Raw genomic sequence first — 20,349 nt, 5'->3', positions numbered from 1 at the left:
ACATCCCAGTTTAGTATGGTTGATAAAATTTCTCTCTCTGGTAAAAATGTAAACTGGTAGTTTACAGATACAGGGGAAGTTACGCTGGTAAAGGATTTCCAGTAAAGCTCCCTAAGCTCCGGCAGAGTTAGGCCCAGACAGTTATTGGGGAAATGCTCGCTTCCTCCGTCTGTTCATTCGGATGTACGTTCAAACGGGCAGGGGAGCTGAGCGGGACACAGAGCAACGCCCTGAGATAAAGGAGGAAATCCCTTTCAGGTCCACAGAAAGGGATCCGGGGGGGATGTCTTTCCAAAAAGAAAACAAACCACGCTAAGACTTATCTTGTGCATTTGCACCACTTACTAAAAAGCCTCTTTTCCCAGTGGTAGTGAACAAATCTCCCAGGCTAGTATCTGGAAATGCCAGAAGAAAGAGATTGTTCGTATAAACACATACATTTCCAGGGGAAGTTTACTCTTCCTATAGCCAGAGGATGTTTACTTTTGTAGAACGAGAGTATGTTAAAACCTTTCTTCCCTTCTACTTCATCACCATTTCACTGGCACTTAGGAACAGACATTCCTCATTTCAAACAGAAGGTTTAGCAGGTCAAGTGAAGGGGGAGCCGCAGTTGTATATGCAAGAAAAAAAAAAAATATGGGGAATGAAATGAATAAACAAAGAGGCTGAGTTAGAGCTTAGAGACGAGAAGTTCCCCGACTGGGGCAGTGGCACAGGCAGGAGATGTGATGGCTGAAGACTGTCAACGCAAAGAGCACGAGCCCAGGGCTAAGCTCTGCAGATCGGACCCACGGCGCTCCTAAATGTCACAGGGACCACAGGCTGAGACCCCCCCTCTCTCCCTCCCTCCCTCCCATTGCTTCTCGTGAAGCACTTCCGAACCACAGGGAATGTGACTGGCACGCTACGAGAGCCGGCTGGCTTTCGGTATGCTCAGTTACTGATTTGCTGTGAGCAGGTTTTAGAGATCAAAAATCAATGTCAACGATCTTAACTTTGGTTTAACAAAGTCCTAATGAAGTTTAATGGATGCCATTAGGTAAATTGCAAGTGCCAGCACTATCCATCATTGCACAGAAACAGAGATACTTTAAAACGCATTTTGAAGTTTCTTATATAAGTGCAATAAGAATAAAGAATATCTCATTATTTTCATGACCCCTTAACAAGCTTCTGCGTATTCAGATAAGCACCCACAAAGGAAAAACCACTGCATCATTAAGGCTGACATCCTGGCTTTGGGAAAACAGGCAAAAGCTGCAACTCTAACGCTTACGGAAAAATTCCAAAAGCCTCTCTTTGGACAGGCTTAAAAAAACTGTTACCTTGCAGCTAGTGAATAAAGATGAAGACAAAGAGGTTTTGATTAAGGTCATTTTCATGCAAAAAGCAAAGTGGACAGGAGAACCCCCTCGAGGCTGGGCTTTATAAAGCTGCGTACGTGCTTCAGGAACAGCGCACGGTTCACTGCAGCAAGACAGACAAGCTTCCTCTGTACTGAGTAGGACAGGAATCCGGGTCCATCACTCATAACCCAGGTGAACAGGTTACAACAGCGGTGCCAGAAAGCTGAGCAGATACTGAAGACGCCATGTCCATCTGTACCAGCGCAGGTGCTGAGCTGTCCGGGAGCATTTGATGTTTGTGTGAGAAGAGCCCTCTGATTATCAGGAACACGGAAGCACTTGATCACAGAAAAAGCCACATTTCCATGCTGGATCTCTGGAGGTCTCCAGTCCAACCCCAGGACTCATCCCATTGAGTTCTGAAGGTCTCCAAGGGTGGAGCTTCGATAGTTTCTCTGGGCCCTGGAAGAGCAGAGTGGGGAAGGGGTGAAAATTCACCCTTTGCTTGTCTTAGGCACCAAAACAGCTTCTCAGAGGCGCCTCTGACTCCTCTGCTTGCAGACCAAGGCATCCAGCAAGTCTGGGGATGGTGAAGGAGAACAGCATCTAGGGCCTGGAGTTTGTTTTTCAGGCAGAGGATGGTGGCAACCAGGAAAGCTCCCTTTCACGTCCCTCTTGCTCTGAAGTTGCTGGAGCTGCTGAGACTCTTCCCCGTGCTGCACCTCGTTCAAACTGCCGAGAGGAAGCCGCTGTCACCAAAAAAAAAGAATGATAAGGAAAAAGAGCATCTCAGTAAAACAGGAAAAGCCGGTCGTTAAAATTGCTGCAGGTTCCTGGAGAGAGACTGAGTTTCTTCCATCTTTGTGGAAAGAAGTGTCCAGTTAACTGAACTTATGTGTATTTTTCAGGAAAAACTTTAAAACGACGAATTAGGTATCACCTTATGTGCATTGCTTCCTCTCCCCTAAACTGAGAAAAGTAATCTCTGAGGGAAGAATTTAATCAAAGCCAGCTGCTAATTACTTTCCTGACACCAGGGAAGAGGAATGTTGGCATCAGAAAGATCTGGAAGATTTTCATGATTAATATTTGATAAATCTGTAATTGGATCATTTGATTTTGCAGTCTCCTTTGAATAGAGGTAGAAACTTTATTGAAATTAATCCTTATGAATTCAGGCCACAAACTTGAGGGGATGATAACTCATTGATTGATTTGAGTATCTTGAAGTGCGAACCCTGGAGAGAAGATAAATTGGGATTGCCTAAGGACAAGTCAATACAGACCGAATGTAATCCAGCGTGCTTTGCTATTACAGGAAATAAATTACATTCTGTAAAGAGTTAAAGTTGAATTTCTCCAGCCTTTTTTTTTTTTTTGCTGAAGTTCAGAGATTCAACATGAATATTTAATTTAAAAGTAAATGAGAATCAAGTGTGCTAACACTGAGTTAATAAAATAGTTGGGTAGCATGCAATAGTGAGCAAATGTTCTCATGAAAAAATCTGAAAATCAAAATTGCAACATTATAGTTATCTAATATATCATATTGTTTAGAATTGGATTTAAGAACTTTATCCTGATCCTAATAAAATAAAGCAGAAATTCTATTAAATGCAATAAGAACACTGCAGGGCTGAATATTATTACTATGAACAACAAACAATTTCTTGCTCTGATTTTTAGCTATTGAGTTATGTATTGAAACCTTTAGAACTGGTTTATGCTAATAACCCAGCAGCAAGCAAAAAAAAATTATCCAGAAATATCTGGTTTATAATAAAAGTAAATTAAAGGCCATGTGCACATTCACTGAGGGATCTGAATGCCCAACCTTTTATTTTGAAAGCAAGAGATTAAAGTTTCCTTTCCTTAACCAGCTGCTTTGAACAGACAGCAAAGAAATGGCAAAAAATAAGAAAGAGTCGTCTTAATCCTAATATTCCAATGTGGCTCATGTGCGTTTCCCCTCTACTGCAGAAGCAAACAGCAATACAGCTCTTTTATATCAGCTTTAAAGAAGATTTAGGTTTGGGCACCTCTCCCCTGGTATTTTTAATTCAGCATTTAAATAGTTGCATTAGTATGCACAGCGCTTTCCACATATGCAAGTAGGGAGGTTTTTGCCTCAAAGAACTCATGATCTAAATTAAATCACAATATTGAAAAAATGACAAAAAAGCTACCTGAAAGCAATACTGAGTTTTAAGCTAGCTACAAAGCTTTCTCCCTTCCCCTTTCCATCACTGCCAAGATTTATGAGAAGGCAGGATATAGAGGGAAATCGCTTGTGCTAGGCAAACAAAAAAGAGTGAACCTGAAGACAAAGATGATGGGGCTGTTCAGCACGATGCCCGTGGAAGACTATTCCGGACTCAGAATTAGAAAATTGATAGCTTTGTTAGGAAAGCTGAAAAGACGTAACATATGAGAAGTCATGGGTTTGGTAGATATGGCATGATGGCTGAAGTGTTTGAAGTGGATGAGGAAAAAAAGCAAATACAAAGATGAAAAAGAAAGAGGTAAGATGATCCTTCCTACAAACACACCTCAGCCCACAGTCAGACAAACATGTCATGTTCCAGGTGACATTAAAAAGAAAGAGGACAGCAATTCTAACCCAGGTTACATACTGGAAAACCAGTACAATTCTGCGAACGAGGAGGGAGCACGTGCAGGAGAGCTACACTTGGGCAAGGACGTGGCTTTGGAATCATACTCTAGCTGAGCCTCACTGCGTACATATCCAACATATATTCTGTAGGCAGCGATCTACCTATTCAGCAGAACCCCCGTGATCAGTAGGGTTCACCATCAAACAAAAGCTATCGTGGTATTACCCGTTTTTCTTGGAGCAACAAGAACTTGCCCACAAACACAGCTCGGTGCACCTTCAACCGCAGACGAGGAGTAGTGCGGAGAAAAACCATGACGTCTTCTCTTTGCCGTGGAGAGTCCCTCTGCGCAGGGCTTCCAGTCAGCGCCCACCGCCACGCCGCCGCCTCGCCACACGAAGGAGAAAGCTCTGGATGCGTACCTATGCGTTTGCATTAATAGCTTCTGCAGTTAATTGACTTTACGTAGCAGCAAGAACAGAAATTTAAGAGCCCTTCCCACGGAATTACCTCAATCTAGCTCATAATGGAAAAGTTTATTTTAAATAAAAGCTGGCTTCGTAAGCAAACCTCACCTCAGATCACAGTAAGTAGGCCCAAGGAGAAAAGGTGGAAAAGCAAAGCCTTTCCACAACGAAGTGGGGGAAAAGGAAAAAAAAACAAAAAAAACCCAAAAAAAACTTTGGTTCATTGAAGAAGGGTTTTATTCTTATTTTGTACAACAGTTATTTGAGGACAGTTCTGGTAGCAGAAGTGGCATTTGTGCTCCTCGGCCTCACCGACCTTCCAGGAAACCCCCGGGCCTTGCAGTGGCCGAGCAGCTCCCCCTGTATTTCCGTCAGTAACAACATCCTTCTTTTATTCATGTTCGACTTCATTGTACTCCCCGGCCCCAGAAAGTTGGGGGGGGGGGTGGTGTGAGGTGTGTGGGTGACGGCAGCCCGGTTCGCGTTACGTGACTGACTCCTGGTGCACCCAGCGGGTACTGCACCGCCGCTGGCAGGCCAGCCGGGGCCGGTCCTGACACCGCGACCCTGAGGAGCCCCGCAGAAGCGGCCGCGGGCGCCCGTCGTCGCACCAAGAGAACGAGAAAGGCCCCTGAGGAGCCGCCCCCTCCCCGCCCACACGGCCCCGGCCGCTCCCGTAGGGACGAGCCGCCGCTCCGCTCCGGGCCTTCCCACGGCCCCGGCCCTAAGCAATCGACCGCCGAACGACTTGCCCCGCTTGTCTGTCTGTCTGCTCCCTCGACGCGCCAATCGAGGTGTCGGTGAATCGGCTCGCTCGGCTTGGGCACCGGCGGGGTGGGGCAGACGCCCGTCGCGCGGGTGCGCCGGGGGCCGCCGCCATTTTGCAGGAAGAGGTGAGAGGTGCGGGCGGGGTGGTGGTTCCGCTGGCCCCGGTGCTCCCTCTGTGGGGGCCGCGCTGTGCCCCGCTGCCCTCTCCCCTCTCTCTCCTTCTCCCCTCCCGTCGCCTGGCGCTGGCAGCTTCGGCCGCGGGCGGCCGGGCCCGTAATGAGCGGTTCGCGCCGCGGTGCCTTGTGGGACCGTTGTCGGGGAAACGGGGGGCGGCCGTGAGGGGTGACAGGCCCCGCCGGGCGGGTGAGGGGCGGGCAGGGGGCGAGGCCGCCCGGAGACCGGGAGGTTTCCGGTCCGCAGCCTGCCCGGGCGGTGCTTCCGAGGCCAGTGCTTTCGGTTCTGTTCCAGGGGCAGCCGGGCCTGTCGGCGAGAGGGAGCCCAGCGTCTGCAATGGCCAATGTGAGTAACGCGGATCCCGGCCTCCCGGGCCTTAGCGCCGCAGCGGCTGCCTTCTCCGCCGGCTTGCGGTACGGGGGTGGCGGTAAGCCCGGCCCTGCGCCTCGCCCCGGTGAGAAGGCAAAACGGCGCCGTCGAAAGAGAGCGCTTCTCAGTGCTAGGCGGGACGCTTGCGTTTTAGTTCCCCTTTAAAGCTGTCTTTAAATCATCGTGCTTATGGGAGAGCCATTGATAAGAATCTCAGTTATGCCAAGGTACACTTTTATTAAAAGGTGTAGTATCATCATCTGTCTAAGTTTTGGTAGCCGATTTCTGGGGGTATCATGGGAATAATCAAATTGAGGATTAAGTAGGATCTGGTTTAGTTTTGGGTTTTTTAATGTTACGAGTTAAGATGAAATACTCGGGTTCACCAGGGTACTTTCAGACTGGAGAACACAACATACTTTATTGATTTAGTCTTGCCATGGAGACATGAATAATTTATTGATTTCAGCAGTATTTTTTCACTTGTGTAATGCTAGGTATGTAAATATTTGTGTAAATGAGCTCAGTCAACATATCTGTAATTAATGCTAACATCTCCACATTAAGTGATCCTGATTATAAGAAAAAATACTCTTTTATTGTAGTTATGTGTCAGCTGTAATTGTTTGCATCTGTTTTATCTATAATATCATTATGCAAAAATTAATAGGGGTTTTACATAATAGAGGAAAAAACACATTCAATTGGAACCAGCAGACTTTTGTTACGGGAACTTTTTAAATGTAGTTGTGTTTTAGAACTAGACAGCTTAAGGCCTTAACCATAAATACTCGATTTAAATCAGAAAATCAAATGTGCCTTGAGGCATTTCAGTCTTCGTGGTGTTGCTAGAACTTATTAGATGTTGTGTGTTTGTGCAAAGGGGGTATGTAAGAAACTGATGCTTACTGTCTTAGGTCCTGATACTTTGAATAGAGTTTCTATCTTAAATATACAAGTAGTACCATTATCTCACTTTTTTTTGAAGTAACCTTGTTGCATACATATTTAGTGGTAAACATATGCATAAACTTCTATAGCATCAAGTGTGCAGCACTTGAGGAAAATCCCTTAATATCAGTTTCTCAAAAAAATTTTTTTCCCTCACCGGGAAAATAAAGTTTTATGAACGCACACACGCTGTGGCAGGTGGGATTTATATTTCCCAGTAATGCATGCTCTCTTGCAGCTGTAGGCAAGAGTATTAGTGGGTTTGTGTTAAGAGTTAAGTAATCTTTTTTAAAAATTATACTTCTAATTCTCTGTTTTGAGTGTATGATTGGTTGTTTTTCAGTTATGCCTGTGTAAGTGCATCATGAAACTTGTCAATCTACTTTTAAAGTGTAAAAAAATAGATCAGATCTTTCAGTTTAATCACATCACCTGGATATTTCTTGTTTAAAAAAAATACAAAACCCAACAAAACCCCCCAGTAACACTTGCTCATATTACTATTTAAGATAATATCATTTGGCCTCAGAGTTAATCTTCATGGTAAGGAGCTACTTGCTCTTTGGAGCCCTGTTGCTGAGACCATTTGCACGCTGAGGGAGATAGGATTGCATCATTTTCTGTTTACTGTGTGGCTGAATCAGTTTCTGATAGAATCATCTTCAGCAATTGAAAGTTTTGTTGAGAGTACAACTCCGTGGTGTGAAGCAGACTTTCTGGTGCATTACAAGACCACAGAATTCATAAAAGTTTTATGGCTTATTGGCGTTTTGTTCACCATACTGATCTGTTTGCAGTATCGCTTGTTTGTAAACATGTGAATGTACTGAGTTTACAAATCTAAATAACATTGGCTGCACGAAATTGTTTATAAACATGTTAAAAGTTTATGGATTTCGAGGGCAAAAGAAAGAAGCTGAAATTACCATACCTGCCTGTTTTGATACGCACGTCTCCCTGTCTAGTTCAGAGTTGTTGGTTTGTGTCCTTTGCTGGTGAAGAAGTGTGTGTAAGCACACGTGTACGCTGCTTCTACAGGAAAGCTACAAGATAAATCTGGAGTGATACTGTCTCGTGTCTCCCTCCAGTCTTTCAAGAAGTAGGAATGTAGGCTGGCTAACATTTGTGCCACCCTTCAAGGCAGACGTCTTGGATATCAGTGTTTACTTAATTAACAATATTTCTAGGTATTTCGGATAATCTGTCCAGTGATTGAATTGTGGCAATCATGGAAACAGTGACGTGCGTGGAAATAATCATGGGAACAATCCTCATCCATAACTTAGTTTAGGTTTTTGGGTTTCAGTGGTGCTATTTAAACTTTTCAGGGTGTTTTTCCCTCAGATGAGAAGGCCTTTCTATAAGTGTATTCAAGGCTTTTCCTTTACTTAGAATACTATTACTAGTAAAAGATAAAAGTAATAGTAAAATACTTTTAAAACTTGATTTTACAGAAATACAGTTGATCATAATTAAAATTGTAATTAATGAGTGAGGATTTCTCTTGTGATCCACAAAGCTGTACTTAAACTAGTATTTTTGCTAGCAGAATGTAATACTTATTTTGTTTTTGTCTTCTCAGGTGCTCTGTAACAGAGCAAGATTGGTCACCTACCTACCAGGGTTTTATTCCTTAGTCAAAAGAGTTGTAAATCCCAAGGCTTTTTCTACAGCAGGTTCCTCTGGCTCAGATGAGCCTCATGTTGCAGCTACACCTCCTGATTTATGTAAGAAAAAGCAAATTCATTTTCTTTGAATTCATGTGCTGTCAGAATTTTGCACCCCATATAAATTTGGGAATTCTGAAGTGTGCTTTTTATGTCAGGGCCCTTACTTCTACTTGTGCGTTGTGGTTACTTTGGTTATATATGATTGTGATCAAATACAGATATTTGTATGGGAGAGGGGTTTTTTTCCTTTTTTTTTTTTTTTCTTTCTTTTTAAATGTGATGACTAAAGCAAGGCCTTGACTTTTGCAGGTCCAAGAACTGTATGGCCAGATGAAGTAATGGGTCCATTTGGTCCTCAGGACCAGAGATTCCAGTTGCCTGGTAATATTGGTTTTGACTGTCACCTAAATGGCACTGCTTCTCAGAAGAAAAGCCAAATTTCAAAAAGTCTGCCTGATATATTAGCAGAGCCTTCAGCGAGTGAAAGGCATGAATTTGTAATGGCACAATACATAAATGAGTTTCAGGTAAGAACAGGCTTCTCCTATGTGAGACTGATATTTCTTGTCTAAGAGAAACATAACTAATCTCTCTTCCTCCTGAGAAAAGCCAGTGTTGATTTTTCTAGATGGTTTTGAAAGATGAACTTCAACTGGGGTGAGTGAGAGATTACATAGAATTGAGCTGACGTTTTTTCTTTTAGGAGAAAGAAATATTTCGGGGTGTGGTTTGTTTGGTTTTTGTTTTTTTTTTTTGACTGAGCGGTGCTTGGTGAAATAGCAATTTAGTAGTGACTTAATTATATGGATATGGGAAAAGCAAACTTCAGTTTCAAAACTTGCTGTTTACCAAGTCTCACCAGCTTTTATCAAATGAAATTGATAGTTTCTTCAGGATTTCATGTAGTGGATCTGAACTTACATAGTTTGGACAGTGTTTAGATCTACCTCCTTAGTTCTGACAACCATTGGATTTACACAGGAGAAGCAGATTGACGTACAATGAGATCGCATTTTGATGACAGCAGATCTTGCAGCGAGTCAGATGCATTATTAACAGCAAGCAGCTTGATAATTGCTAGCATGATCACAGTGTTTCACCAGATGTTTATTGCTACTAGCTGCTGACTCAACTTTCCAGGCTCTCTGAGTTTGTGACATGCTCAGACTTTGAAAGTCAACTAGCAAATCTCCATTGTAGAAGCGCTGTATAGTGTTTTTTGTAAATGTAGCGTTGTATTCCAAAGTGTTCAGAAAACATAAAGCTTCTGGTGAACTCCCTACATTCTGTTTTCAGCTTGTGTGAATCATACTTGCCATTGAAAGCCCAACAGCAAACTCTAGTCTGGTTCATTTAATGCAAACTAGGTGCACTGAATGCATGTCTGCTTTCTAGCAAGGTTACTTGTATAATAAAGTACCTGGTGCAGCTGTTGCTGTCTGGAATGGAAGGGAGAAACTGGAAAGAGCAGAGGCAGGTTTTGCAACTGGTATTCAGAAAGTCAAGAAGAGTTATCTCGCTTCGTACCAGTGGTGTTTAGGAATCCATGAACGGCATTTAGCTAACAAAAATGCTGAACTACTCATCCTAGGAGAGGACCCAAATTGGAATGATCAGCTGAATACAGGAACTTCCCATAGGTTGCTGCAGCAAGCAGGAGAAAAGCTCAGAGCTGCTGAAGCTCAGACATCAATCCTTGAACCAATCAGAGAAATGTCAGACTTCTCTGACCTCTGTGTACCTGGGATTGATGTATTAGTTTCACCTGAGCAGAGTAAATGGGCCTACCAGCCGATCAATATCAGAAAGTGATACTGATCTTTGGAAAATGGCCATAGTCTCTTGATGATGGCATGCCTGCTAAGCATGTGTACTATGTAAGTGGTGGTTAGCCAGCTAGAATGGGAGTAGTAAGCAAGAAATCACCATGACCTACTGTTCTGGTAAGAGAAGCATTCTTTGGTTAGGAAGAAAAGAAGTTTACTAGCATAACTGTGTGGTTCGTGCAGGCTTACAGTACCAGCTGGTCTGTCCAATGACTTGGCAATCATAATGTGGATATAGGTGGAAACGTATGTATTGAAACTGGAGTTAATGTCTGTTGTTTGCCTATTGCTTTTTATTTGTTTGCCTTTTTTTTTTCTCTATTCTTGAAAGTTAATCTCTAGAACAGAAATGCCAGGCGCACTGTGTTTTCAGTGTAATGGTTTTCTCAAGGGAGAACTTTCACATACAACAGGTGTTAGGTAGCACTTAATGTACTACTGAGGTGTAATTTCAGGCTTAGAGAAACTTACTAAAATTCCTTGTAAATTACAGCATAGTTAGAGCTAGAAAAAACTGTATTAAGGCATTCTGTGCCTATTGCATATTATTTGGTATCCCAAAGGAGGCAACTGTTGTTACTACCTTCTTAAGGGCATTTTAAGCTTAAATATCTAAGGTACCCACAAGAAGTGGGTGTGGGGTGTTGGGGTTTTTTTGAACTAGAACTATAAAACTGTAAAGAATGAAAGTGCTATTATTGCAAAACTGTTCTGCTTTTCAAGCTACAACAGCTAAAGCTAAAAATACTGATAGTTCAGAGCTCTAGAACTGTTGCGTAACTTTACCTGAGCCAGAATAAAACTTGGTTTTAATGTGCGTATGTCTGAAATCTATCAGTTCCTGTTGTATTAAATACTTGTAGCCATTGTTTCAGTAGGATATTTTTCAAAAATTCCTGTATTGGTTGAGGCTTTGAGATACACAGTTACAATAATACATAAAGCTTAAAATTTCTCTGTAGGTTATACCTATATCTGTTCTGCTTTTAATATTTGCAAAAATGAATTTTAAGTGTCACTGCAAAGGATCTTTCTGTGAAACCGCTTGAGCGTATCAGAGGACATTTAGTCACAAAAACATCATCTGGTGTACAAAGTTACCCCTGTTGTAACTTTCCCGTTCATTAATACATAACTTTCATTTTTTCTCAGGGTGCTGATGTTCCACAGAAACAGCAAATAAATAACGCTGAAGCTTACTTTGAAAATGCAAAGGTAGAATGTGCAGTGCAAGCTTGTCCTGAACTGTTACGAAAGGGTAACACTTTTTTTTTTCCACTTTTTTTGATAGCTAAGAAATTATAACTTTTTAAAATGTAAAAGTGTGTAAGTAGTAAATGCTCTGATGTAACTGATGCCACAGAATGTGGAACAGAAAAGGGTAATCCAGAGTTAATACTTTGCAAAAGAAAAACACATGCTATAAAATGAAAATTGAAACTTGGCTGTTGACACTACTTTGTATCTCATATAAAATTCAGTGCATTTAAATTCAAGATCAGCTGGAGCAGGGAGTAACTTTCACCTGCTTCTTTAGTGTTAGGTAGATTCTGGAGCAAATTCACTATCCAAAAACTAGTTTGTGACAAAAACAAGTCTTTTGGCACTGCTTCTTAGTAAAATAGCAAATTGAAATTACGAAACTACTTAAAAGCTTTGGGTTTGTATCTTTAATTTGATGAAGGAGGAAATAATTGAAATTAAATTGGAATAAAACTTCCTAATTTTAAAAGTGATCTACTGAAAGAGAGAAGATACTGAAATCTGGCTGAAATCTTGGTCTAGGTGCTGAAGAGGGCATACTTCTCAGACAGTAAGAAAGAATGAACCTTTGGGCTTTTAATTCTGGAAGGTGGTTTTTTCCTCCCACGCTGAAAACAAGGCTCCGTGAAGCCTCATCATGACTTCAGCGCTTCACGTGTGTTCCTGTTTGTAGTCCAGTAGGTGATGTAGAGACAGAATCCTGATGGGTTTGGGCCTTTTCTGCCCCAGGGGACGAACTCTCACAACTGTGCCTATAGTATGCTACTGATACAGAGTTTGCTGTCATGACTTAGGGGGTAGATCTGAGGCATTTCTAGTGAAAGATTTAATGTAAAAATCAGTGTGCATCACGTAATATGGCTGAGCCAGAAAATAAGGGTCTTCACACCTTATGTGTGTGGACAACCGTAGTGGTGGTCAGTTCAAAGTATTACTATACTTAGTGTTACAGGCATAGAAAGGCACTTGTTTGCACATTCTGAAATGCGCAGAGTAGCGGGGCTTTTATCATCTTGCAATTAAATAGGAGGTCTTGAAATAGCAATCTCTGTTGCCTAAGTTGCTTTTAACAGGACCTTACCAAGGTGCATTAGTTTCCACAAAAGCAACATCAGCACTTCAGCTGTTTGCTGGATCTGACATGAAAAAAAACATGTATCTTGGATTTAAATGAAGGGAAGGCTCTAAAGTAGGGTCAATAATTTGTCTAAAACTGAAAGATCATAAGTAAAATGTAAGAGCATGCCCTAACATGCCAGTTTCACTTTTTAGACTTTGAGTCAATGTTTCCAGAAGTGAATGCCAACCGTTTAACGGTATTGACTGTCACCCAGAAGACTAAAAATGATATGACTGTATGGAGTCAAGAAGTGGAGGATGAGAGAGAAATGCTGTTAGAAAATGTAAGTAGCTGACAGTAGCAATGGCTTTTATTTGTAGACAAATCTTCTGTGAACTATGTCTGCATTTTGGTCCATTTCAAGCTCTGCTACTAATATACCGTATTACTTTTTAGACCGTTTTTGAGCTAATCCTATGTTCTCTTACTGATAACATGGGAGATAACATTTTTTTCCAGCTTTGTAGCTTTTTGACTACATGAAATGTCTCATAGAACTGTTAAATTCTTTATAGTGAAGTGAGTCAAAAGTATTCTAAAAGGTTGTAAAATGTTACAGAGAATTAATAAAGATACTTGATTGTTGTCCTGTTGCAGTTAAAGGGCAGCAACTATTTTCTCACCTGATTTCAGCTTTAGTACAATGCATTTTGTAGAATTTCACTGCTCTCTTTGTTTTTCTGTGACGTAATTGATATTCCAGTACGGCGTCTGTTGATGAGTGCTTCCTTAGTTGTAAAAAGTGGTTGCTCTGTTTTGGTTTTTGGTTTTGTTTTTTGGGGGGGGTTTTCCCCCATTCTGATAATGGATACAGTTAATGCTTCTAGCCTGGGTATCAGTTGTATTTATTACATCTTAACCATCCTCATGAACTTTGCCTTCTTGTTCTGTTGCCACTAGAGGTCTCACTGAAAATTGCTTTATTTCATATTCTTCGGATTTTTTGTGTGTGTACTCCAGCAGGTGTCAGTGTTCACCACTGCTGGCATTATTTTCTTAGCACCTCAAAGTACAATGTTTCTATATATTATTTGTCATAATTTTTCTAAAACTAGTAAAAATTATCTTATGGTATTTTCATCTGTATTGTAATGGTTGTATTTATGTTTGAAAATAGTCTGGTAATGTCGTTTTCAATCCTGTAAATTGCAGATGTGACCTGTGTAAAGCAGTATAAGGGTTACCACAAAAAAGGAAGAAGCAGTCTGAAGGATCAGCATAAAGATTACACACAAATTAAAATTCCCTTCAGTTTAGTGTGTTCTTCTCTTTGAATTATTTATGGTCTGTTGGTCTTTGGCATTGTAATCTGGTCTAATTATATGTTAATTGGCATCTTGCTTCCTTGTGCACCTCCCTGTCAAGTCTAATATAGTCATTGTAGGGGTGTTAGGATGTTGGATGTAACCTCCTGGCCTAAAGGTTACTAACAGCAAATTCACAAGAAAATGGTCTGTTTGTTTGCTTCATAGATGGTTAGAAGTAACCTTAAAAATACTAATTTAATGTGAGAGGCTTGTGCTACAGTAATGAGAGTTATGTACAGTCAAACCTAAATGTTTACAGTAGTGAATCTCAAGTGTTGATTAACCACACCCTAAGTGATTGCTGAGGGGTTATTACAACACTGGATCAAAAGAGGTACTGTATCAGAAATGTGGTGCCTAAAATGCTGTCTTCAGATGGCTTGCTTATATTTGTGACTTAATTTATGGTTGAAATATACTTAATCATCAGAACCATCAAACCTCAAAATATAGAACAGATCACTGTAAAGGATAAACTTCCCTTGTTTCGACCATTAAAGGACTGAAGCTGGGTGACTATAATAATATTTCTATAAATTTGAAACCTTGAGCTGCTATGGCACTAATTACAGAGAACAGTCCCATTTTTATAATGGAATTTAAATAAAGTATTATATTTACTCTGAAGTTAGAAATATTTATGAGACTAGGGAATTTCTTTCACGTTTTGAGGAAGCTATGTGAATTCTGTTTGTGCTTAACTATACATCAGTGTATTCAGCTGTTTAGATTTTTGCACTTGGACGTGTTTTTCCTCGGAGAGTGTGGATGGTTTTAGAACAATCACATGTCTTGAGTTTTGTGGGGTTTTTTCCTTCACTCACCTTTGCTGGCTTTGTCAGAAGTTTTCTGTGGGCCCCTGCTGGCCCTCATAACATGGGTTGTAACCTCATAACTGCTGGTGTAGGTGATTAAAAGCTCATAGCTGAAATCTCCTGTTCTTGCTGATTTATGTGTGGAAAAAAATGTGCTATGTAATCTGTAGGTCATATAATTATTTTGTGCCCTGTGTTGTGATGTCAGAATACAGGAGCACAGCTTTAAATCTACCTGGTGGAATTTTCTTCTGAAAAACAGGTAACTGTAACTCAACACAAAAGATTAAAAAAAAACCCAACAAAAAGAACCTTAAGTTCTCAAATTAAAGTTAGCTTAAAGAATCTACTTTTTTTTTTTTGTGGCAATCTTTTCAGAAAAGGGAGGCTTTTGATGACACGTTACAGAGCAGGGAGCTTCTTGGCATGTTGCTTACTTGAAAATACTATTTTCAGGAACATCAGCTGATGTTGTCCAGTGTAATTGAAACATGACTAAAACTTTGATTGTCAAATAGTGGGAGAATTTGAAATAATCATACATCCTGACCAGGAGTTCATTACAACAAGACAATTGGTGTAGATTGGTGTAAAAGTCAAGTGCTTATGGAACTGTTTGCTATCATGATGCAAAACTTAAACGCTCTTTAAAATCATTTGCAGTTAAATATTTGTAGTGCAGAGGGAACTCCATAATACTGTCCTGTTGGCTGAGATAAGACCTTACAGCAAAACTATGTTTTTTGTATATTTATAAAAATATATTTAACGGTACATTTAGTGTCAAATTTGTGGAGTTTAGGTGAGATCTGTAAACTCGTGGAAATAACACAAATACCTGAAGTAATGGTTGACTTCTTAAAGAGGATAACAAGTATGCTTGCAGTTGATGAATAATCAAAGCAATTACATTATTCCTTGTACAAGCTGTTAATCCATTACTGACTGGCACAAGGAACACTTTTAAATCTCATACGATTGGAGTAGTCTAATGTATGCCATTAATTCTAATCCTGTTAATATGATTAACATTGTTACTGAAAGTATGCTGAATTTCTCATTTATTAGTAGAGGCCAAAAGAAATCTGTGCTTGTTCATTTTCAAAATATTTTATATGTCTTACTTATATATATATACACACACACACACACACAAGAACAAAAATCTCATTTGTTGTCCTTCTTTCCTTTTATTTTCTTTAAGTTCGTTAATGGTGCCAAGGAAATCTGCTATGCAATCTGTTCTGAAGGCTATTGGGCTGACTTCATTGATCCATCCTCAGGACTGGCCGTAAGTTCTGTGCTGCATGGAATATGCAATGGATGCTGCTGTGTCCTAACTAGCAGTGGTATTTGTATTCTTCTATATGGGTTAAATTCAACATTTTCATATTGCTCCAAAGCTGTTACAATAGGATAACTCATTTTGTAAAATAAGATAGGATAGTAACCCTGAGCCAGTTTCCATACTGTGTCAGCTGTCATTGCTGTTGGCCGGTGGGAGAGTATTGTTCAGCAATGGAGTTGAATTTTGGGGAACTGTGGAAGTTTTATGTCAAAAGTTCCTGGTCACTGCTGAATAGGCTGGTTATGCCCTCCAAAGTAACTTTGTAGTCCTGACACCTATTCGTGTAGATGGAGGGGTTTAAAAAGTCTCTTTGCACTAGTCAATGATACCTTTGTTACACAGAAAATATGAATAGCTTGTTCCTATTAAACAACGTTGGCATTCATTATCAGATGACACCAGTTCTCTGGAGGAGCTGACAGTTTTGTACCAAGACATCTGTGAAACATAGAGAGACTTAAAACTTAAGAGAGAGAATTGAGAAATATGCTCATGCTCTGATAGAAGCTATGTATTTATGTCTGAGAACTGTTAAAACCATATCACAGTTGAACATAATCATGACAAAGCTCAGTTTATTGGGTTTTTACTTAAAAACATGGTGAAAGGCAGTGATTTATCGTGTCAACAGAGGCAAATAGGTTTAACAGGGGGTGTTTATAAGGTGAACAGGCAGTTGAAGGTGTGGATAGTTGTTAAAAGCTTCCCAGACATTTAAGGCATAGTTACAGGTTGAAGGTAGGGTTCTGTCTTGGGCTTCAATTCAGTAGTAACATCCTTACCAATAACCTGTTCATTAGGAGTACGCTTTTGGTCAGGAGCTTCCTCCTGAGATACAGCAACTGAAATACCTGTTTCCAATTCACACGCATTTTTGCTCCTCAAAGCATCTTTCTTTATAGGGGCTCATTGAAAAGGTGCATGTCTTATTTTTGCTATTTCACAGAAGGGTTCTATCCTTTATCCTTAATGCCTGTAGAAGTAGGAGAACCTTTCCAAAGCACTTGAGGTTTTTTGTATGTGCGATTGATTAGACATTCAAACACACTGTAAGGCCTTCAGTGCTCTGTCAGTGACAAAGGGAGATCTTTAAATATGGGGTACCGGTATAACCAGAGGTGGTCTGCTTGGTTTCCTCTGTAGATTTCATAAACAAAACTTTCTCCAACAGATGTAACTGGTACTTCTGGGTTTAGGTTTTGTTTTAAGAAGAGGTACTTCTGACATTTGAAATGTTCTTGGAAATGTTCACATGAAAAATTCTCTTTTTTCTTTTTCCACCTAGTTTTTTGGACCTTACACAAACAACACTTTGTTTGAAACAGATGAACGCTACCGCCACTTGGGATTTTCCGTTGATGATCTTGGCTGCTGCAAAGTTATTCGTCACAACATCTGGGGTACTCATGTGGTTGTAGGAAGTATTTTCACTAATGCTGAACCTGACAGCCCCATCATGAGAAAACTAAGTGGAAACTAGCAGTCATCAGGGTTTAACAAGTTCTTATGACCCTTGCATTCTTTTACTTGATGATTCTCCCTAAGCATTGTCAGGAAATGCCACACTTTAAAGTATTCTTAGATAATAAAGTAGCTGTTATTTATTTTAGTTTTTGTGAATATGTTCACCACATGTGACTTCGAGTATTAATTCATAACATTCAGATACCTTTATGTGCCACATGAATTTTAAGCTGTGAGTTTCTTTCATCTTGAATGAATTTAAACATACATGTACATAGCTATCTGCATATCCTTTTTAATATTCTCTTACAAACCACACTTCTTAACCATTTTGTCTTTCAGTGTCTAACAAATCTGTGCTCTTAATAGTAAAAAATCCTGATGCCACTGAAGTTTCTAGGAATTTTGCCACTTACTGAAAGAAGTGGCAAAAAAAGTGTAAAAGTAAATACTTATAAAGTGAGTAAGTAATCCAGTTTTTCTCGCAGAATGTAGAACTTAATAAAAACCGCAGAAGTTAATGCTGGACTAATCACTCATTTGCTGTTCTGAAATGAGAAAAATGAGACAAGCTTTCAGTGGTCACAGCTACAAGTAATACTTCAGTAGCGAAGTGTTCACTCTCCTGCTGCATCCAGACTCAGCAATGTAAGACTTTTTAGTCTTAAAACTACTCTAGAATCAGTCATCTCTTAAAGTTTTTTGTCTTCATGTTGCTTGGGATTTTATTTTATCAGTGTTAGCTAAATATATTTAATTGGTTTATATATGTAAATGTAATTTAAAGTTGCTTTTGTAACTTTCTTAGGTCATTAAATACATTGGGGGGAAGATAATAGGGCAGTGCTTGGATATCATCATTGTTTTTCTGTACTTGGATGCAATTTAGGCTCGTCTCTGTGGAATTTTGAAATGCCTGTGCAAAGAGCAATTACAATCAATTATTGCAATTATGATCAATTATAAAAAATACTTCAACAGGAAGGTTTCAGTAAACTAGTCTCTTCAGGTGTCATGAAAACAGTTTAGTTGAAGTTACTGGAGGGAGAATAGTGAAGAAAACTGAAGGCACCTGAAATTCCACAGCTCTGTCAGCTGCCTCACTACAGAGACTAAGTAAGGAACTAGATTTTAGTCTCATCATGCAACAATGGGAATCCTTCAGTCTTGACTCGGTCAAAATTTAGTGCAACTTTTGTCTGGCTAATCTAATGGCTGCACAAGATGATGATCTGAGAGGTTTAGCTTCCTTTCAGGTACCTAGGGATTTTAATCATTGTGTCTTTTTCCAATGTTAACTATTACGGATTTAAAACTTGTTCTAGGTTTGTATATGACTTCTATTCCCTACTCAGGGTCTAAGCCACTTATCACCAAAGTCTTTTTTGTTTGGTTGGTTTGGTTTGGTTTTTTTGGGGTTTTTTTGCTTTAATGGGTTTAGAACCAGATCCTTTACCAAGTGCCTGTATCTGTCCTTGTTAATGATTGCTGCAAGGCTGTAACTTTGCTGGATCACAGAGGTGGAAGTGAGGAACGCTTTCCACCGGAGAAGTGGGTGCTGTCCACCCTAAATTCACTCACTAAGCCCGCAATTCAGAGGTTATCTTCCTCACCTACTGTCATTGTCATCGCTGTTGGCTCTAGCCTGCGCACATTCCAAGGTTGACGTGTACGGCTGTTGAGGCAGGATTTATTTATCTCTTTGTTGAGGAATTTGTGCTGCATTTCCAGAACCCACGTTCTTGACCTCCTCTCTACTGTCCAAGAAAGCTGTATTACTTTGAAGTCTTTTATTGATTTTTTTTTTCCTCATTTTCATCAAGAGGATTAAAAAAGCTTGAGAAGCTGCTATGTGTCTTGTCTGTTTGCAAAATACAATCATTTTGCAGAACACAAATTAGCTCATTTTTTAAAAGAGTTAGTATCTCACTGGACAGTAGAGTACACTGCTGTGGAGAACTTTGGACAAATATTAGAAAAATAAATTCTGTGAAATGGTTCAGATATATTTTAACTATCTTGATGCTATCTTTTCTTCAGGTGACTTTGCTGTACTTACCTTTCTGTTTGAGAAAGGGTGGGAGCTGTCAGGCAGCTATTCAAGTTAAGCTTGGGATGCTAGTTTTTGAGTTTTGTGTCTTTCAAAGATTTGTCCTGTAAAGGGCTTTTCACAATGGCTTTTCAAATGGCTTCAACCCGAGGCAAAAATCTCACTGAAAGTAGTGGGAGTTTTGCCTTGACTTCACTAATACTGATGTTTCATGCCAGAATTTGAGGGCAGGTATGATTTCCTGATATTTTTCTAAATGATATTTTCGCATACATACTGATTCTCAAAAGAAGCTAGAACTGTTCCAGTTCTATTTCCCTTATCAGAAGAGCTGTACTGTATATTAACTTGTGACTATGAAATAAAAGTTCTTGAATACAGTGTGATTAACTGTGCTTCTGATAATAAAAAACAAAATAACTTTCAATGTTACAAAATTATATTCCTTTCTGGGGTAAAGAAAGAAAGGTGAGAAGAACTGGTGTATGTAAGGTCACCTCTACCTCCTCAGCTAAGATTACTCTTCTCTGGGAAGTACTATTTCTCTTAATTCAGAGAGGCTATTAATTGCTAAATGTTGCTACTTCACTACCAAATATACTAGAATTTATTTTTTGCAATAAATTCCGTAAAAACTTATTTAGAGGGGTAGTGTTGAGCATCACAAGAGCAGTGCTATCTTTGTGCAGTTACATTTACAAGCACATTAGCATACATGGAGATTATGCTTGAAATGATGCAAGTCTAAATGTTATCTGTAGTAGTAGTCAAAAGGCTGCAGAAATGTCATAGG

General features: G+C 39.9%; 1 protein-coding gene across 2 annotated transcripts; it reads left to right on the top strand.

The window, feature by feature from the left end:
- Window positions 1–5,236: 5,236 nt before the first annotated feature.
- Window positions 5,237–19,942, top strand: MMADHC (metabolism of cobalamin associated D). 2 transcript variants are annotated; one of them, XM_075757294.1, is made up of 8 exons: window positions 5,237–5,324; window positions 5,668–5,718; window positions 8,276–8,420; window positions 8,673–8,890; window positions 11,342–11,447; window positions 12,725–12,855; window positions 15,899–15,985; window positions 17,328–19,942. In XM_075757294.1, exons 2-8 carry the CDS (start codon window positions 5,710–5,712, stop codon window positions 17,520–17,522), a joined length of 891 nt encoding a protein of 296 aa, XP_075613409.1. In that variant the 5' UTR covers window positions 5,237–5,324; window positions 5,668–5,709; the 3' UTR covers window positions 17,523–19,942. The 2 variants fall into 2 exon arrangements, with proteins under 2 accessions (XP_075613409.1, XP_075613408.1); XM_075757293.1 differs by having other exon boundaries at window positions 5,275–5,331.
- Window positions 19,943–20,349: the final 407 nt, after the last annotated feature.

Source organism: Balearica regulorum, chromosome 6 (genome assembly GCF_011004875.1).
Source record: "Balearica regulorum gibbericeps isolate bBalReg1 chromosome 6, bBalReg1.pri, whole genome shotgun sequence".
Lineage (NCBI taxonomy): Eukaryota > Metazoa > Chordata > Aves > Gruiformes > Gruidae > Balearica > Balearica regulorum.
Note: the sequence above shows the minus strand (reverse complement) of the source record. Positions and strands in the feature narration are given on the sequence as shown.